Source organism: Muntiacus reevesi, chromosome 7 (assembly GCF_963930625.1).
Source record: "Muntiacus reevesi chromosome 7, mMunRee1.1, whole genome shotgun sequence".
In the NCBI taxonomy this organism is placed as follows: domain Eukaryota; kingdom Metazoa; phylum Chordata; class Mammalia; order Artiodactyla; family Cervidae; genus Muntiacus; species Muntiacus reevesi.
The window spans coordinates 87563995-87585479 of NC_089255.1; the positions used below are offsets into that span (position 1 = coordinate 87563995).

The window sequence follows — 21485 nt, forward strand, 5'->3', positions numbered from 1 at the left end:
CTACGTTGCATCTCTTTTCAGACTTGCTGACCAAAATCTAGGAATGGCTTTATTCTGTGACTCTTTGCTCTCCTCCAGTGTTAGGGCTTATGAAGTCTTCTAAGCTGTGCTCTCAACCTGCCAGGAGGGGCCACGTCTCCTGTGCTCAGCGATAAGGTTAAGCTACGAAGAAGAGGGCTAAGGGGAAGATGATTTCCCAAAGAAATAGCACTTCACTCTTCCTCATTTCTTTCCCCAAACCCATTCCTTCTTCCTGAACTGTGGAGCAAGAAAGGACAAACACGGACAAATGACTCACACCAACAAAACACAGGGATGCGCTCCAGAATCCAGACTATTCAGAATTTCAGCATCCCTTGACTGATGCCTGTGTCACTGTGGGTCATGTTAATATTTGGCCTTGGTCCCTCACCCTCTAAAAACAGATGCTTGATTTCGGTATCATCATTAGAATAAAGACCTCGGCTTAGAAATTAATCCCCAACTCAAAAGAAAAAGAAAAAGAAAAGAAAGAGAAAGGCAGGGGAGCCAGAAGGTGAGCAACCAGGAAACTGAGGTCAGGTCATGAGAAAATGAAAGGCTCTCAGTTGTGTCTGACTCTAGGCAACCCCATGGACTGTGTAGCCTCCAGGCTCCTCTCTCCATGGGATTCTCCAGGCAAGAACACTGGAGTGGGCAGCCATTCTCTTCTCCAGGGGATCTTCCCGACCCAGGGATCGAACCCAGGTCTCCTGCATTGCAGGAAGATTTTTTTACCATCTCAGCCATCAGGGAAGCCCAAGGTCTTTGGAGTTTAAGCTCCAGTTGTTGGCATTCCTTTGTCATGGTTAGACCCCCATACTCCAAACAAGGTTTGTGGTGAAAGCCGGAAGAATTTACAGAGGAACGCAGCCAAGCCTTTCTGATTAGCAGTCCTGGAGAGGGCTGCACCAATAAGAAAAGCATCCATTAAAGCCAGACCTTTGTGTGTACATAATCAATAGGCTCTTGATCTAGATTCCTGGAGATGTGTCTGGTTGGGTAGGTGTGTTTTGTTTTTGTTTTTGTTTTTTTTTTTTCCCCCTGCCTTCTAAATAATATGTAATTTCTCCGGGCCAAGAAATAAATTGAAAGGATTTAGAGGGATTTGCTTATCAGTGGAACACCACTAGCATTACATTCCTCCTGCTTTGGGGAAGGTACATTGAAGTTTGGTTAATCTTCTGTGGTTCAATACTCCTCTTCCCTCTGTCAGGCTGCCTTGAACAACAGATAGATTAATCCGCCTCTACCCACTCTCTTCTCCCTCCTCCCTCTCCTCTCTCTTGATCCACCCTTTTTTTTTTTTTTTTTTGAGCAGATGGAAGAAAAATCTTAAAACTGGAAAGAAAAAGAAAAAAAAAAGATATTGCATCACATTTATTTATATAATCCTACAGGACTTCAAGGATAGAAGTAAAGGACTCCAATCTTTGGCACAAAGTTTGGCTGAGCTTAACTTGGTTTTTTTATACTGTTAATTAAATCTTGAGTCTACAAAGGGATTTCTTTAAAGGTTAATTCATTAGAACAATTTATTATAAATCATGTCAGTCTTTATTCTGCTCCAATATATGTGTGGAGTGGGGGGGCAGAAAGGAGCAATGTGGAGCCTATTGACAGTGGGCAGAGTTTAAAGGGAAGCTGGTGATACCATTGGCTTGGATTCCTATGCAATCTATCGTCTTTAATGATAATGAATAACTAGTAAATGTTTTACGGTAAATACCATTTGTGAGCCTCATATTAATTTCACGTTTTTGTATCATAGTTGTTGGTTTAGCATCACTCAGCGCTTTCACCTTGGGCCTGGCCCCAGTCCTGGTAATTTGTAAACTCCACGAGGACAGAGACGGGCTCAGTCCAGTCCCTCAGCACAGCGTCTTGACACGTGATGGGCTGTCGGTCAATGTTTGTTGAGGGAAGACTGATTGCATGAGTAAATACATACATCTGTAAAACCATATATCCATAAAGATGAGGGTCATGTTTGTTTGTCACTTGCTTTTATTTTTTATATTCAATTTTCTGAGAGAGCTTAGTTTTAATTAACTAATGTGGTCATGCTGAATGCAATGTCTATAGCCCAGGGCAATACTCTTAAAACCTTCTCATTCTAAAGAAATATGAGCCAAGTAAAATATGTGTGTAATCATATCTTAACTTGGCAAGGGGTTATGTCCAGATAGAAAGAAGAAAGTAGTATCTTGAAAAACCAGAATGACATGAACTCCAGAAGACTTTTAAAAAATTCAGTGTTGTTCCCTGTTATATGTAAAATGGATAACCAACAAGGACCTACTCTATAGCACATAGAACTCTGCTCAATAGCGTGTGCCAGCCTGGGTGGTAGGGAGGTTTGGGGGAGAAGGGATACATGTATGTGTATCCCTGAGTCCCTTTGCTATTCACCTGAAACTATCACAACACTGTTAAGTGGCTATACCCCAATACAAAATAAAAAATTTAAAGTTTGGAAAAAAAAATAAAACTCAGTGTTGTTCCAATTAAGATACATACCTAGAGGTAGGGCTCAAGGGTTATTCAGAAAGTATCTTCTCCAGGCTGAACTTTGTCCTTTTGTTTTCATTTTTCTGAACCTGCTTCATGTTAGGCCCCTGTGTTTTACACTTGAGTATGACAAGTTCAGATGATTTATTTCACTTTCTCATGATGGTATTGGTTGCTTCTTTTGAAGATGACTGTGAAGAGGATGTTAAGAATAAAGTGAGGGTGTAAGGACTTCTCTGGTGGTCCAGTGGTTGAGACTTCGCCTTCCAATGCAGATGGTGTGTGTTTGATCCCTGTTCAGGGAAATAAGATCCCACGTGCCCCTTGGCCAAAAAGCCAAAACATTAAACAGAAGCAATATTGTAACCAATTCCACAGGGACTTCAAAAATGGTCCACACCAAAACACTCTTTAAAACTAAAGTGAGGTAGACATAATCATGCCCATACAACCTTACCATGATTTAAGGACTATTTTAGGATTGGATTTGAACTGGAGGAAGTGGTGGGGTCGATGGTGAAGAAGAGAGAGATGAGATGATCACTTCTAACAAGTTTGCCCAAGTTCCAGTTTTACCTTTGGTGCAGTCTAAAAATCATCGAGTAGTTTGTGTGTGTAATGGAGAGGGGGTATCTACTAGCATTGCTCAAAGGTTGAACTATGCAATGGGAACAATTTGGTGCAGAATAGCTTACATTTAAAATACATTTAAATTGAGATGGTCAAACTTTTCAAATATCATTAAAGATTGTTGATTGATCTAGAGTTCTTATTTAATTAAAAGTATCCTAGGCATTCTTTTTTTTTTTTAAATAGAGTAAGACCTTCTCTCATGAGATACTGAACTCCAGCTCCATCTCAGAGTGGAAGTATGGAGACAAGAAAACTAAAACTCCAAGCATTTGAAGGAATTTAATTCTTTTTAGCATGAAGCAGCTGCAGAGATGTATGGCTCTTTTCTGTGGGACTTCAGAATATTTATGGGCCTTTCTCTTTTCCTTTTTCACTGGAAGAAAAGCCATCATCATTCTTGAGTGCGTTATTTATAATTTCATAAAGCTGTTCTGTGGCAGGACTTATTTTATCTTGCATTTAATCTCGGTCAAATAACCATGCTTCCAAGGAGCTGGGTGGAAAAAAATGATTATCCCCCCAAATGATTAGCTTATTCTCAGTAAAAGATAAAGGGCTAAAGGCTGGAATTTTGAAATCACAAATAGGTACCTGGGCAGTAAGGAGGGTGAATAGTGAAACTCTCTTAAACTATTCAGACCATGGCAGCAGATATTTTTCTCAGTGCCAAATAATGGGTAACAATGAAGAATGGTGTGGAACCATTCCTATACTGAGATGAGGTAGAGCCTTTCAGAGTAAATAATTAGAAGCAGGTGATTATAGAAACAATAACTCATTGGTGGAAAATGAGAAGCCAGGCTTGTGAAACTGAGGGAATTGAAAGTAAATATACCTATAAATTTACCTGGGTGGACAGAGTTTTGAGCTTTCTTCTGTCCCAGTTTATTCTAAGGTAATTTCAATAAACATTGGTAGGGGGAAAAAAAAGAATATAAATGCAATAAAAAATCTTTCAGGAAAGGAATAAAGAGGGTTTCTGCCAGAGAGATATTTTATTGAAAGTTATTATAATACCTATCTTTAGTTTTATGAGTCCTAATACAAAACCAAGTAATTTCAACATGTGGATTAAAAATATGAAATACATATTTTAAAACCGGGTAGTGTGAATTATTATTTTTAATATAGGACTTGGCTAATATATTTGGACAGAAGTATATTTTCCTCCCCTTGGGAAGGCGTGTAAAGGTCTTTCGTCTGCATGGTAGGGGGTGGGGAGGTGCAGTCAGACTCATGCCTGTGTTCTGAAACCACGTGCATCCGCTCCCTAAGGCGATGTGACGGATGACACCGGTGAGGTGTGGGCAGGGGAAGAAGGAGAGGAGTCTGGGAGGGCAGGATATTAAATTCACGCTTATTATCCGAGTTTGCAAGAACAGCGCGATAACTCAGGGAGCTGTCATCCTGTCATTCTAGTACACCTCTTCACTCTGGTCGCCCTGTACTCCTCGCGGGTACACAAATAAACTCTGCTTTTTCATGTCTCTGAGCCTTTCCGAAGACCGTCGGTTTCGCCTAGGATGCCCTTCTCCTCCTCGAAGCTCTCGGCTTCCCCTGCTTCCCTGCCGCCTGTCCCCGAGGGCTCATTTACACATCCTCCTTGGCCTGGGAGCTCTCTCCCTTCCCCTGCGATTTGCTCCCTGCATACCTGCTGCTGACTCTGTCAAAGCGTTCAGTTTGCTCTGTCGGGCTTGCCCGTTTACCAGACAGGCTCCTCAGAGACGGTGAATTCCCAGGGCAAAAGAACTGCTTTGTCTATCACTTTATCCCTCCTGGTACAAGGCTTGACGCATAGGTGTTCAATAGGTATTTATTAAATGGCATTAATATTAATAAGTGATATATTAATAAAGTGACACTGCTAATATATACTGTATTAATGTATTATATATAATGTAGCAATAAAATATATTAATCAGATATTAATAAAGGAATGAGTGAGTGAAGGAAAAAGCACCTTGATGATATAGTTACATATTGCTGAAGGTGGATCTAATCACTCAGTCACTGAAAAACTGGTTGGGGACTGCTTATGGATTTTCTGGTCTTCCTTGAATGACTTACAGATAATGTTGATATTTGACATACAGGAACCCCAGTGTGTAAACACTTTAAGCTTAGCCATTGGGAATTATGAGAGTTTTAAATAATCATTGTGAGGAGAGAAAATGTTAAGATGACACCCCAGGCACCCTGATGAACATTTCTCACACAAGGACATAAATAGAGAAAGTTCCTGAGGCATTGCTGCTATTTGAGAAGTGTGGGTGGTGGGCAGTTAGAAATAGCAGATGTCTTTAAAATATCTCTACCCTTGGTTATTATGAGTATTGAAAATTAATATGTGTTAACTGCTTAGCACAAAGCCTGAATATAGCAAGTGTTTAAGTAGTAAATTAATAGGACTGATTTTAGAGGGTTCAAGTATCTTTTTCTTCTCAAGAGTACTAACTGCTCTTCTTTCTAAGGAATTATGAATATTAATGAAAAATGACTGTGATTGTAAGAAAACATATACACTCACCAGTACACTCTCTCTCTCTCTCTCACACACACAGACAGCCTAGGGCTACTGCATTTTATTTATGGAAAAAAGTCCACAGTTCCATTCTAAATGCCTGTGATAGTTGTATCCAGAGTCTGTGAAATATTGTAATAGTCAAACGTACTCCACCACCCATGGGAACCAATAGTTAAAGAAATGTGCCTTTTCTTCCAAGGGTAAGAGTCAGACCCTGCATTCACTTATAACTGGGGAAAGGCAAAGACAAGAAATATTAAAAGCTCCTAAAAGCCTTGGGTTTTCTGAGAGTAATTTTGAATCAAATAGACATTACTTTAGGATGTGATCCTAAGTGTATATCCAAAAGCCTAGGTTTGTAATTTTTGCTGTTGTTTTCAGGTAGGACGGACAGAAGTAGTTTTATTTATTTATTTATTTTAATCCCTAAATATAGTGATCTTAATCCTGCCTTTTGCAAATCAAAGTTTGCTGCCCTGTCAGAGCAAGCATTTCTGAAACTGCACAGTGTTCTGTGGCAGGCATGACTATATCCAATGCCAGTTTCTCCAGATAAACATTGTTTTCCACAATGGGCAAGGAGGGGGTTGAGATATTTGTAATTGCTTTGGGATTGTATTGCTGTGGCCATAAATGGTGATGGTGAAGTTTCAGAGACAGAAAGGAAGGGGCTGGATTCACATAAGACCCTTGAGGAATATCTGGACCTACAGCCCTTGGAAACTGATTTCATCTTCCAATAAACTTTTAAGCTCTCTTGGCATGCTCTTGAGTATATTTTTGTTTACTCTTCATGGCTGATCCAACCAGAAATGGTGTTTGTATCACTATGTGGAGGTCAGGAATTATCAACAAGCAGTTCTATTGGGGGATAAATCAGTAAGGACAGAGTGCAAAGGCAGATAGCAAATCTATGTAAATTAGGAGTAGCGACCAGTTTCCATGTTCCTGTTGATTGACTGGTTGATTGAGTTAGCTAGTTTTAGCTCCTGTTTATTGAGCCCGTACCATATGCCAGAGACAGAGTCTCACTTTTAACATTACTTTTAAATCACATGCCCAGGTGATGACAAAAGACTATATTCATCCCAGTTTAGAGATGAAAATAATTGAAGCCTGAAGAGGGGAGGTAACTGACTCTCCCAACTCACAGACATGTTTAGGAGCTGGGATTTGCCAACTATACTGCCAACTACACTCTTCATGGCCTGTCGTCTCCTGTTCTTAGACACCATGCATAGGAGCTTCTGGCACAATGTGCTTCTGTTGCCTGGGAGGAACATTGTTATCATCCATACACATATTAAAAAAAAAAATCTCTGGGAAGAGGGGCATGGTCAGTTCACTTCACTGAAAGTGAGGAGGGAGGATATGGTGAGCATAGGTGTGGGGGCTGCCCTGGGGTTTAGGGGCCCATTGTGGGCACAGAAATGGGGGTAGTGATGGAGAAAGGGAGTAGGGGCTTGGAACGGTGTCACTCAAACCACAGGAGAGAGAATTTTTGCAGTGTTGGAGGAGGCTGTGGGCCTCTTTTAAGTGCTGTGGGCCCTTGGCAGGTCACACACCATTTCCATATTTAAGAGGAAGCTAAGAGGAAAGTGGGAAATAGTCTTCAACAGCAGAGCCTAGTACTTATCTTAAAAACCAAACAAAAACCAAAAAACAACTTTGCATTGTTTTTTGGCTGATATAAATTCAGATAATTTTTACAATGCTAAAGATTCCCCTAATACGTTAACACCTTTTTGGTTTCTCTTGAAGTTTTGCATTCTTTTCATACATTTGCTCTGTGGCCTTTTTAAACTTTATTACCTGGCCTTCAATTCTTAAGACGAGCTTGCTAGCTTTTCATTAACTCTGCAGTTTTCATTCATTTCCAGTGACCAAAGCTAGTTAAGCCTTATATGGGCCATTCTGTAAGACCCTTATAATCGTCACCAACAACTAATTTCCAATTGATTACATGTTTGAAATGTATTCTCAACCTCTCAGGAGATTTTTAGACTATTCCCCCTCAAGTGCTCTTTTCCATAAAATTTTAATTTCAGGTATACTGTATATTTGTTTAAGAACTGTGGGCCCTTGGCAGGTCACACACCATTTCCATATTTAAGATCCTCACCCTTTGGCCCAAAACAATTATTGCTGAGCATTGTCATCTCCGTAGAAAACGCATGCCTTAGAACTATCAATGGTTGTGTTATTGTTTAGTCACTCAGTCGTGTTTGACTCTGTGACCCCATGGATGGCAGCACGTCAGGCTTCCCTGTCCTTCACTATCTCCCAGTTTGCTCAGACTCATGTCCATTGAGTCTGTGCTTGCTCTCTAACCATCTCATCCTCTGTCATCTCCTTCTCCTTTTGCCTTTACTCTTTCCCAGCAGCAGGGTCTTTTCCAATGAGTTGGCTCTTTGCATCAGATAGCCAAAGTACTGGAGCTTCAGCTTTAGCATCAGTCCTTCCAATGAATATTCAGAGTTGATCTCCTTTAGCATTGACTGGTTTGATCTCCTTGCAGCCCCAGGGACTCTCAAGAGTCTTCTCCAACAACACAGTTCAAAAGTATCAGTTCTCTGGAGCCCAACCTTCTTTACGATCCAATTCACACCCATACGTGACTCCTGGAAAAACCATAGCTGTGACTACACTTTATCATCAAAGTGATGTTTCCGCTTTTTAATACACTGTCTAGGTTTGTCATAGCTTTTCTTCCAAGGAGCAAATGTCTTTCAATTTCACGACTGCAGTTACTGTCCACAGTGAATTTGGAGCCCAAGAAATTAAAATCTGTCACTGTTTCCACTTTTTCCCCTTCTATTTGCCATGAAGTGATGGGACTGGATGCCATGTTCTTCATTTTTTGAATGTTGAGTTTTAAGCCAGCTTTTTCACTTTATTAAGAGTCTCTTTAGTTCCTGTTTGCTTTCTGCCACTAGAATGGTATCATCTGCATGCCTGAGATTGTTGATATTCCTCCTGGCAATCTAGTTCAAAACTGGTAAATGGGTCCGTCAGGATGGTATATTGTCACCCTGCTTCTTTAACTTATATGCAGGGTACATCATGCAAAATGCCAGACTGGATGAATCACAAGCTGGAATCAGGATTGCCGGAAGAAATGATTGTGGCCTTTCCCATATATTTGCCTTTGCATCTGCACAGTTAATATTTATTCTCTTACCACCTCCCTTCCCTGAATGATGGGAAATGGACCTGTACTGGCCCTATCACAGCCAGAAACTCCAGAAGAGTGAGCTTATGATCTCTCTAACACAAATAGTAATACTCCAGGATACAAATGCCAGCATCAGTTGCTGGAAGTGAAATGCACAGGTCAGTAGTGTCTAATTGAAAATAAAAATAGAATATTTGAAAAATCTTTTTCTATCAACTTTAAGGAAGAGAGCAGGGGTTGAAGTATCTCCTTGACAAGTGTAGAACAAAGATCAGGAATGTGGTTTAAGGCCGCGCTCTGCCACTGTGAGTTAAGCGAAATCAATTGCCTGATGTGGTTTTCCTCCTGTGCTTTGCTGTGTTCAGCGGTTCTATGCCTCCTGTGTCTATTTCGAGAAGGACATTGTCTGGAAACACTAAGCGTATGGCTTGTCACGTGTATTCATTCTCTAGGGCTGCCGTAGCAAAGGACCACAGACAGCGTGGCTTAAACAAGAGGGATTCATTTTCTCACGGTTCTAGAAGCTGGCATTCTGAAGTCAAGCTGTCAGGGGTCTGATTTCTTCGGAGGCCTCTCCCCCTGGCTTATAGATGACTGCCTTTCCCCTGTGCCGTCCCGTGGTCTCCCCTGTGCATGTGTGTGTGTGTGTGTGTGTGTGTGTGTGGTGTGTGTATGTGTGAGACAGCCTCTTCTTTTTGTAAGGAGAGCAGTCATGTTGGATTTACTTACCCAAATGACCTCCTTTTAACTTCATTACCTCTTTAAAGACCCCATCTCCAAATAGCAGTCACATTCTAAGGTACAAGGGGGTTAGAACTTCAATATACGAACTTGGGAGAGGACACAGTTCAGTCCATACCATCCTATAAGAAGGGAATGCAAGAAGCCTACAGGAGCTACACATGCAGATTTTAAATAAGATGTATGTATTCAGATCCTCACTATGTGTTTTACTAGCTGTGAGTCTTTTAGCAACTCACTTAACCTCTCTGAACTTCAGTTCTCTTAAAAAGTATAATAATTATCCCTGTCCCGAAGGATCAATGTGAGAATTGTGTCTCATTAATTAGTAATAACTGTAACTCGTAAGCCTGTATATGTGTCTAGCAGAGCATCTGACTTGTAATTGCTTTTCCTCTTGAATATGGATTGAGACTTCAATGCATTGGGAATAATAAGACTAGCAAGTCAGTTAATACTATTAACATCAGGAAGTAGAAAGCAACGAGCATTTGTTGAACAACTGCTATATTTTGAACACTCATGCACAAAGTAGGACAAAAGTTTGGTTTTTAGACAAGAGCTGTAGATGAATGATTGATTGGTTGATCTAAAGAGTATTTATTGTGCACATAGTATGTACTGGGTACAGAAAGGGGTCTTCTCATGTACTATCTAGCAAGGGTCCTTCTCACTGACCATGCCCACAGTCCCTTATATTTCTTGCAGCAGCAGATTCCCTGTCTTTGGGGAAATTCTGCAGGATTCAATAGGAAAAAAAATTTTTTTTTCTCAAATTGAATTACTCCTGTTACAATCAGAAATTTTGTGCTCTCTTCAGATACAGCCTTACCTGTTCCAGAGGCTGTCGTAGTGCCTGTCTGCTGGTCCACATTACTGATTCAGCTAATTGCAGCAATTACATGAAGAAATCGCTGATGGCGAGAGAAGTCATTATGCTATTCCCGAACAGACTGCCTTCCACGGCGTTCATTAATTATGCTAGCCTATAGAGTCGCCACCATCAAATCATACACTTGAGACTGCACACCATATGCACTGAAAGTCTCTCCAAGCTGCCGAGCGATTCTGGGCTGGCTTGCTCTCTTGTATTGCCACCATCTGCAATAGCCTTTCTCCTGCCCTTCTGATTCTCAAAATTGAAAGTAAAGGAAGGATAGAGTCAGGCTGCAAATGTGATCTACAGGGATGGGATAGGCTTGAGCCTCCTGAAACCACTTGGGTTACTCAGCTTCCCATGAGACCCACCCAGAGTGTCTGGACCCAGAGCCATTCACAGCTACACAAGAGTTAAAATTCTCTACCCTTCTTTAGAGAAGAGAGACAGTAATGATGATGGAGGCAGGACACAATGATAAGTCTTTGGTACTTCTGTGCATTGGTTTCCTTATCTCTCTTTCTCTTCCCCCATCTCATTATTTTTTCTTTGACATGCACAGCCAACATCAGATGACCTTGTTTCATCTGCTGAATGTTCAAGCGATGATGAAGACTTCGTTGAATGTGAGCCGAGTACAGGTAGGTTAGGTCAGTCTTGTTTTGCTTGCTTTATTTTTTCATTTGCAAAAAACAATGCATACATATATGTGAATATACATGTGTTTTATAAATATTATAGTGTATTAGTGTGTGTATTTCCTATATCTATATATGTATACATATACATATATAAATATCACTGTATAGTCGAAAGCATCAAATCCCATGGAAGGAGCCATAAGACCCCAGGGAAATTTAAAGTCAGTTTCTTGACTAGCTAAAGAAAACTCAATAGGACATAACATTGAGCAATTAGACACCCAGATTAACCACCAGAAGAAACAGGAAATGTATAGCAGCCAGTGGCAGCTATGAAATTGACAGGGGGTGAGAGCATGAAGACTTCTATATTGAATTGACATAAAAAAAAATAAAATATGAAGCCAAAGTGGAGCCATAAAAGTCATTTAATTCTCATGACTGTTCTGACTTAAGTGGCAAACAAAACGAACGAAAACCAAACAACCAAAAAAAATTTTTTTTTCCATGGGATTTCAACAGCAGTTAACATGGTATTATATTTATACTAATTTTGTTCATTGTGTGTTTAGAGAATTTGTGCAGCAGTGTAGCATAGTAAATACAAAATTAGTACAGAACCATGCCATGTCAACAGCTGTGATGCTTCAAAATGTATCTACTGTGCTGAAGTTGAGAGGAGTTTGGCAATTAGCAGCTTCAGTGTGTTCCCCATTTGCACCCAGATACATTTCAATGTTTTATGGTCTTTCTTTATAGTGAGCTATATACGATATAATGTCCAGCAGGCAACTGCAGTCCCTAATTATTTCCTATCAACTTTCCCAAGTCGTCTGTTTTGAGACTTGCTATAAGTTAAAAATTTACATTTATATATATAATAGAGAACAGATATCATCGAATTTCTGTGTATGTTTAATAGCATTTCAAAGCTGGAGTTGGGTTAGGATCTTATTTCTTCAAAGGCTAAGAGAAGTAAAAAGAATTTTCTAGCTGATTGCTTGGGTTATTTTATTTTTATTTTCCTTTTCTTTAAAAGAAAAGGAGAGCCGTTAAACATTTTCTTTTGTTAATTCTAGAGAAATTTGAGGTTCATGAAAAAATATTAGTATAACCAAATAAAATCTTCCATTTGTTAGCCTAAAATGATTTACAGATTTTGTAGAAGCCTGACTGCTTGGTGCCTTGCAAGTGGCTTTGGATCCAGGAAGTTCTCTGGGTTTTTGTTCTTAGCATAGGGATAAAGCAGTGATAATATAAGTCCTTTTCTTTTGGAGTATATTCTGTTTCTTTGGAAGCTCAGTTGTGTGGGAGGAAAGTAAGTACGACCTGGTTAGTCAGATTTTTTTTTTCAGACTTTGAGTCCTAATATTGTATTAAGTGAGGTTTTAACTCTAAAGGGAGGATGCATCCAGTCCATACCAGAACAGATTTTCTTTCATTCATTTAATAAATATTTCTGAGCCCTCGGGCAGGACACAGCGCATCTCCAGATTTGACTCCTTCCTGTTCTAAGGGTTTTCACAAATGAGCTGTTGGAAAATAGAATATAGAGCTTTACTATCTAAACTACCTCTCCCGCAGAATTCAGTTCAACAAATATTTTTTGAGGGTCCCTGGTGTATGCCAGGTATGTGTGAGATATTAAGAATTTAGCTATGAATATGGCATGCTCTCCAAGACGTATGTTAAATTTATTGATTGGGGCCACTAATTTAAGATACTTAGACTTCAATTTGGATTCCCTATTTACCCTTTATCTGGTTTTCTTGCTTTCACAGCAGTGATATCTATATATTTGCAACAGTGTTTATCAGATCTTTAGATTGTAAGTCTTCTTATAAAATCTAGACTTGATCATTCTGAATCATCACGCCTGTCTTCCCCTGCTGCCTCCACACCCCCACATACATACACACAACAGACGTCTCCATGGCAACTTCCATCAGAAGACAGAGGGCTTTTCTAGATCTCTGATTCATGAGATCTGCAGCTCCCCAGGTTGTGAGTATACGTTACCATTTGGTATCAAACATAAACAGGCCAAAACCTGAAAAGCCCCAGACTAAGTCCGTTTGCTTTTTTAGTGGCTGTGCAGGTGCTTCATCTGATTCAAAAGCAGAGGACAGAAATTCAATACCAGCATTTCTTGAGTGATATAATTACACGGGGCAGGTAGCGGAATAAAAACAATTTTAAAACAATCTGTTGTGTTCTGCAAGGGAGGATGGAAGGGAATATATAAATATACCAGGTGACAGAGAGCCCATCCCAAATGAGTTAACATACCAGCTAAGAGACGTGTTAATCCCCTTTGCCCAGGATTATTTAACTGATCACAGTTGAAGAGTGAACGTTTCTTCTTCCTAAATTTAACTCCATAAAGTATTCCTGGTAAGGGATTCAGATGCACAGGGGAAAAGTCAGAGGCATATTTAATGCAAGAAGGAGATAGATATTCCTGTTGATGCAGAGGCTTTGCCTTGGGGGCCTGATTTATACTTATGAAGATTACATGCATAGAGCTATGAAGTTCTTGTTTGCATTGTATGAGAAATATCTCTATAGCCTTCAGATTTTCCAGAAATAATGCAGATTAAAAATCAGAAGCAGTCAAACCAGTTGTTTCCAAAGCTAGATTTTGCACTGCCTGAAAAGAAGTCTTCCATTGCCCATGCAACTGTGGGTAATGGTGACTTTTACATAATTTTGACGTAAATTGCTAGCCCTGAGATTCTATGTGAATACTGTGATTAAAATTCTAGTTTTGAACCTTCTTATTCACTACCTCAGTTTCTAAAATTTTTTTCTCTTCTAGACCTGATATTTACTGTAAATACACTAACTTTGGCTAATCTTGTATCATACTTGAAGTTAGCTTATCTTCTCTCACTATGTTAACAAATTTATAATTTTCTAGGCTCTCTCAGTTATAAGGCATTTCATTTCTGCAAAGTCTTTCCTGATTAATTTAGGTCCATTAGATGTTCTTGCTTTTCATAATTTGGGCAGTCTAGTATATGTTATATTCAACAACTTTTGTTTTCATATGGGCATCAAATTTTAAATGAAATGATTTTTCATATTTAATTTTATTTAAAGCAAAATGGACTTTATTGCTGCTGGTTTTGAGTCAGATGTAAGCAAATGACTTGTATACTGACAACCCACTTTGGCATTTAGGGATCACCTTGGTTTGGTGTAGCTTAGTCATATCATGTTTAGGGACCTCTTACATTTTTTTAGCTTGGCTGATGATAGTCTAGAAACCTCATAAATCCATTAGATCTCAAATTTTCTCTGTATATGTTTCCTGGAACATATGTAAATGAGTTTTTTAAAAAGACTAAATCACGAGAGCAAGGCACAGAGTGAAAGCTCAATTAGTATTTGCTGACTGAATTTATGTGATTCTCAAAATACCTCATAATCTTAAATTAAAACTGGAGATTTTCCATATCTCTCACTTCATCTCCCTTTAAACAATGAAATAAAGCCTGTTGAATTGTTTAAAATATATGATTTCATACAAGTAAGTATCACCCTAACAAAATCCACATTTCTTTTAGAAAAAATTATTCTCTACCGCATCCCTTCTTTTGCTGAGAATTAGATCATTTTATAGTGAGTTGCAGGGAAAATTGCATTTTCTGAACATTTGCTTTGAGAACGCAGAATTGAAATTGTGAACTATAAAATAATAATGAGTCCATCTGTAGCAATAAAAATATTCAGAAGAATATTTGAATAGCTATTTAAGTACCTAAAGTTGAGGATCAGGATTTTATCTTTCCAAATTTGTAAACATTAATTGTGTCCCCTACAAAAGAAATATTTAATAGTTCAGATTTGTGTCTTTGCATATAAATGCCTCTCCTCCCAACTATACTTCTACTGATATTAAATTGTGCAGTAAATGCATGTTTCATTGTTGATTACCTCTTTGTAATCAACAACAACAGCAGCAACAACAAAATAAACAAGCTGGAGCGGATTCAAATAACTACTAATTCAAAGAGCTGGGAAATGGGATTCTCTCATGTGATTGTGGAAGTCAAATAAAAATTAAGATCTTTAGTAAGATTGCCTCCAGGATCTAAAATATGGGAATGAATTCTAAAACTCAAAGTGATGAAATCCACTTTTCATTCCTTCTCTCTCCCTCCCCCAACTCCTATGCCCAGTGTCTCCATCTTTAGGAAAAAAATAAAAAGCCATCAAAATGAATGTATTGTCAGATTGGCTCTTGCATAATTAAAAAATACCAATTGTCTGAATTTTTTGTTTTATGGTCTTAAGATTGGAAAAATCCTGGGAGCAGGGTTTATAGAGCAGAGGGGAAAAAATTAAAAGAAATGCCTTTTACACCTGAGCGGTGGGTATGGCAGTAATTAACAACTATATTGATTCAAGCAGCCATTATCCGGGGATACATGTTTCTAGTTGTCAATTAGCCGGGTTTCTTGCCTCCACTTATCTTAAATGTCCTTTGATCACATCTTAAGGGACCAGCACTTCCACCAGAGGGCAGACAGTAACAGGAAGTGAAGATGAAACACATTCATCCATCAATAGGGCTGTGCTAAACACCTTCCATAATGGTGGGATTGAGGGAGATGTTTAAACTAATGGCAGTAATCTGAGATCACAAAATAATTACTACTCCCAGAGTGCTTCTCAGACGTACTTTTACACCTCAACTCTACAATCCTCACGTTTGCATTTGGTGTTATTGCTTTGTTCCTCTTTGTTAGCCACACTATAATAGCCAACCCATTATAGGGAAATTTAAATTTGGCGAAACACCAAGAATTTACCCCTGTTTATGTTCTCCAGGTGGAACTGGGTTCTTAGTCTTTATCAGTTTGAGGTGCTTCAGTAAACTATTTATAATGTGAAAATCTGGCACTGAGTTGTTAAAAGCTCACCACATCCTTAGAGTTTTTATTTGCTGGGACGTTGGGGAAAGTGCAACTGAAGTGTTAAGACAGTAATAGTTTTCTAATAAAGGATAGGAAGAAATAGAGCTTTATTTTTCAGAATTTATAGAGGAAAAATAATAAATGTGTTGATTCTCAACCTTAAATAGGATGCTGGTAATCTTCAGGATTTATAGAAATGCATTTTGTCACTAGTGGCTCTAGCAAGCTCTAAGAGTTAGCAACTGGTACATTTTTATTACAAAGAAATTGATTTTTATTTAACTTTAGATTTTTCCATATGGAAACTCATGATTGGTAAATAGAATTATGTTTAAGGATCATCAGTCAAGTAGCCATTCAGTGGATAGTAGAATAGTAAATGCCAAAATAAAATGCCACTGAGCTTCCCTTGTTGCTCAGTGGTAAAGAATCACCTGCCAGTGTAAGAGACATGGGTTCGAGCCCTTATCCAGGAAGATCCCACGTGTTGCAGAGTAACTCAGCCTACGCACCACAGCTATTGAGGCTCTGCTCTAGGGCCAGGAACTGTAATCCCTCAGCCCATGTGTTGGAACTGCTGAAGCCCGCATGCCCTGGAGCCCACGCTCCTAAACAAGAGACACCACCACAATGAGAAGCCTGCACACCGCAACGAGAGAGAAGCCCCCACTCGCCACAACTAGAGAAAAAGCCTATGCAGCAATGAAGACTCGGCACAGCCAAAGATAAATAAATATAAATAGAATTATGTTTTTAAAATGCTGTAGGAATGTCTGAGTATCACGGTGCCCAGATTTCACCTTGGATTTTAGGGTCTGCTTAAAAATATTTTGAATAAAGGTAAAATAGAAGTAATCTGAAAAATGCTTTAGGTTTGGAAAGAGGAATACAAACAGATGTAAATTTCATTAATGAATCATTATTGACTGTGAACATGTATGAGATCTGAGCTATAATACATATCCAATGTATGTAAAGCAAGCAACTATTCACATATGTACATCTAGTCTAAGTCCTGCCAATTTTTAAATAGAGTACATTCATGGGTGTATAATGTTCTTAATTTAATGGGATAGTTTCTCTCTTTATTCATTAACTCACTTAGTGATAAGTTGTATTACTTTTTTATAACCCAACTCCATCCTAGCCCAATCTAATTTTTAAGTAATATGTGGCCTTTAAATCCCTAATGGTAAAATGCTTTGAAAATTAGAACAAGAATAAAAATATAAGTATAGAAAAATCTACTAATTGGCAACTGGGCACTTGATAGTATAGGAATGGTGTACATAAAGTGTGTTCATGGATTTATCATTATAACAGATTTTATAACCAAAACAAATAAATCTAATAACAAAAAACTATACAAATAAAAAAAATTCTACTTATCTCCATTACCCAAGATTTTTTGGTGATGTTGAAAAGGAAAAGGGATCAATAATATCAACATGTAACTTTACATTTGCTAGTTTAATAAATCAGTTATTTATGCGATAATCTTTAGTGACTACTGTGTATACACACGAGAGTAGATACCAGGAAAACAAACGAGGAGACTCTTTCCAGGAGTTCATAGTTTCTTAGGGAAGTCAGATACAAAAATAACAGGAATAAGAGGAAAGGAGGGGTAAGAAGAAAAGAAACAGTGTAGACAAGGAATGGAAATGCCTGGAATGTTATCAGTACTCGAAGCAGAGGTCTCTAATTCCACACTTAGCATACCCATCCAAGGTCAGGCAAGAAAAATCACAGATCATGCCAACTTGCACAGCACCATTTTACCCCAAAGAGCATTCTTCTACACCTTAAAAAGGGGGCACAGAATTTCTGATTCATTATGATTGAAAAATTAGTACTGAACATATACAGTTTTACCTAGAGCTTCTTAGGTAACAGGCAAAGGATGGACAGGTTGAGAACATTTTAAGCCAGACTCATGAGAACTTCCTGATTTCAAATGCCAATGCAAGTAGTTGATAAGGAGTGAGCTTAATGCAGTCATTAAGCAAGTCCGCCCTCCCTGAGAAAACGATTCAATAAAGAGGGATTGGGTTTTAAAAAGAGAGATTTTTAATGGGTTTTCTTTGATTCTTTGTGTTCTCTATTTTTTCTCCCATAAGCCCCAGTACATATACTGTGTGTACACATATATATTTAGGTATGTGTGTATACTAAATATGTAGTGCCTATCATTCCTTATATATGTGGACACAGTATGTTGTATTAGACTAATGGAAACAGAGATTAACAACAGCCCCTGTCATCAGCCATGTGTTTACACAGAAATTCACGCCATCATCCTTACATCTGCCAACATAGACATGCATGATACTGTGTTAACTTGGCAAAAAAGCATGTTAATTTCTTTTAGGTTTTGTTTTCTTCCTTATCATAATTATAATGATGATTCCATAATTCAGTTATCCTTGGGAGGGGTGGAGAGAAAAAATTATACAGATATATCTATCCATATATGCACATTCCTGTGTATATATATAAATAGATATATACTTCGTATATATTTGAAGAACATTTTCTGTTTTTTCACCTCATCTTGTGCCGCATGAATTTTTGGTGGTTCAATTTACTTTATTTTGTTTTGAATCATATTTAGCATTTTGGTCATTATGGCTATTTTTAACTCATTGCTATACTTTTATGAGTCATTATTCTTTCTGTACTGAGAGATATATAGATATACAAATCAACAAAGGCAACAAAATCTTTTCTTGCCATCCTAATCTCGAATTTCTACCCCTTCAGTGAATCCTGCCAGTATTTATGCTCAAAACAAAACAAACCCCAATGAAACCCAAGAAAGTTGTGTACAAAAGAATGAAGTACTTCGTTTTCCTTTTCTTTCTACTATATATATTTTTTATTTTAATGTTCTTCCTTTCTCCTTTTTATTTTTCCTTATATCTGCACAGGCCACTTGCCTTTACACTCCCCTTTATGACCATGCATTTTATTGAAAAAAGGACAAGTGAGTCAGAAAATGATAATAGTAATAAAAGAAAAACATGCCAAAAGAACAGAGGAACATCCCTCTCCACAAATTTCAGATGGCATAAAAAGAATTTTATTGCGGACGTAGACTATTGGTTGTATCTTTTCTTTCCGGACAAGCCCAGGATCATTGTGTGGCATGCAGTGACAGTTCTGTAGCTAATCAACTAACCATGGCCTCCATCACCAGTGCATGGGCTGTCATGACCCCATCTCCTGTGTTCCATCCAAATGACACATCCAGGCTAACCCAGCAAGTCCAGTGTATGAGTTGTGGGGGTAACCTTCCTTTGTAGTTACAACCTCATGGGTCCTCATTTTTATTATGATTTCCACGGGGTCACGCAGCAGCCCCAAGGGCTGCTCTCGCAGCATCTCTGTCTGGTTTTGTTCTTGTGTTTGCTTTCCTTGGCCCAGCGGTCAAGCATGTGTCTCGTCCGGCACATCTGTCTTGCCATCTTGTCTTGGAGTCCACTGTCCTGGTGTCGTTCCGTGATTCTGTTCTCTGTTTGTAATATGTGGTTTGAAATCCTCTCCCTTTATTTCTCATGCCCCTATTGTTTCTACTTTTAACCTTGCACTTAAGGAACTTCACAAAGAAGCAAAACAAATTTTCAGTTGAATTGTAAGGCTGATAACTGGTTTGCATCTGCAAGTCATAAGTTGCACTTCTTACCTGGCTAAGGAGGCAAAACTTACAGTGGGAAACTACTAATGATAATAGCTAAACAACCACCCCATGAACAACAATAAGAAACCCTTGTTGATTTCTTTGGCGTGATTTAATGATCTTCCTATCAAAGGGAGTTCTTATAAGAGCAAATTTCCAAGGAGTTTTCCCATATAATATCAATCTTCTAGCTAAATGTTTTCTTCAGGAACAGATCAAAAGAAAAATTTTTCAGCAAATGTTACTGAGGAGCATTATCATTTCTGCTGTATAGAGCAGTGTCTATTCCTGAATCGGTGAGGAACTTGCAAAAATATGAAAGTACTTGATTATGAAATTTATTTATGTGTTTTAACCTAAAATATGAATGTGTTTGGCAAGTCATCCAAGAGAAAGAAAAAAAAAATTCACTGGTTCTACCTCATGCATATTTCAAGGTAAGATTATCTTTTGATCTCTCTTAGTCAAATGATATATATTTTACTTTATTTTTTAATTCATGGAAGCCTTAGAGAGCCAACACTTTAACTCAGACCCAAGTTCTTTGTGTATTTCTCTTTCCAAAGAATAAGACATACACAGTAGATTTAGTTCTGAGAAGTGAGTCTGAATTTCTTGAGACAGAGGTAGAAGAAAGTACCCAGGTAATTATTCAGATACTGGATTATACCTGTGAATACTCAGGGAATTTGCTGCCTAACTTGGAATGCTTTGGTTTGTTTAATACTAAGAGTGTGAAAATGAATCTCTGCTGTGTCCTCACCCACAGAGGTTGAACAAGAGTATAAAATAGGTCTAAAATGGATTGCTAGACTGATTTTTGAAATAGGGTCCTATGATTAAAAAGTCCATCTTTTTTAACCTGAAGAAGAGAAAGTGTTTCAAGGCAGATGCTTTTATGATGAGAAGTTTCGGTCATGTCCGTGTAGATCTTTGCTATTTTTAAGGGTATAGAACAAGGGCAATGGAAGAGGAAATTTGTGAGCTCTGTGGACTCAGAAATTTCTTAGAAGGAAGGAAGGGAGAGATTGAAGGGGGAAAAGAGAGAAGGCGGGTAAAGAAAGTGGGGGAAGGAATCGAAAGATGGGGGAGGGATCGGGGGAGGGAGAGGGTATTGCTGACCAGTCAGCTATAGCAGTGTGCTCATAAATGCATACAACCAGCACACATGTAGATTCACACAACCACAATCTGTAGTATGTGGCAGTTTCTGTCGTATAAAACATTCCCACTCTGGCTGATTTCAAGCCACTGATACGACAATATTAAACTCAGGAAGTAACACTCATGAGCACACATTTTCACCATACAGATGTGAAAGATACCAAGGATTTCAAGAGCATACATAATCGTAAAGCACAGTAAAGTAATTAGAAAGTAATGGGTTTTAAGCTTTTATTACCTTTGTTCTTCATCTAACGTATTCGATTATGGCTGTGTTTTAACAACCGACTTGGAAAATTCCTGAAAACGTAGCAATCAGGGATCATGAGCTGGCTCTGACGTGGCACTGGCCCAGGTGCATTCAAGCATGGTATTTTTATTTAAATCTCATTTTCAGTTATTACAGCATAGAAACTATTGTGGCCATCTTATAATTGAGAAAATCGGGGCTCACAAAGCTTGCTTTTCCAAGGTTGCATGCCTGCACATATTGGCAGAGGTAAGATTCAACCCCGGATCTGTTACGAAATGGATAACTTTTATTTCTATTGCAGTGTGCACAGAGGATTGGGCTTGAACACTTATTAGAGCGCTAAATTT

The 21485-nt window shown here is 38.5% G+C and overlaps 1 protein-coding gene across 8 annotated transcripts in view; it reads left to right on the forward strand.

The window, feature by feature from the left end:
* Positions 1-21485, forward strand: part of NRXN3 (neurexin 3) — a 1687603-nt gene that overhangs the window by 1619361 nt on the left and 46757 nt on the right. For 5 of the 8 annotated variants that reach the window (XM_065940342.1, XM_065940340.1, XM_065940341.1 and 2 more), the window contains one exon: positions 11042-11120. In XM_065940342.1, the coding sequence (XP_065796414.1) occupies positions 11042-11120 (79 nt within the window). Of the gene's footprint in view, positions 1-8893; positions 8934-11041; positions 11130-21485 lie in introns of those variants that run through there. The other 3 variants (XM_065940344.1, XM_065940346.1, XM_065940348.1) reach the window with 2 other exon arrangements.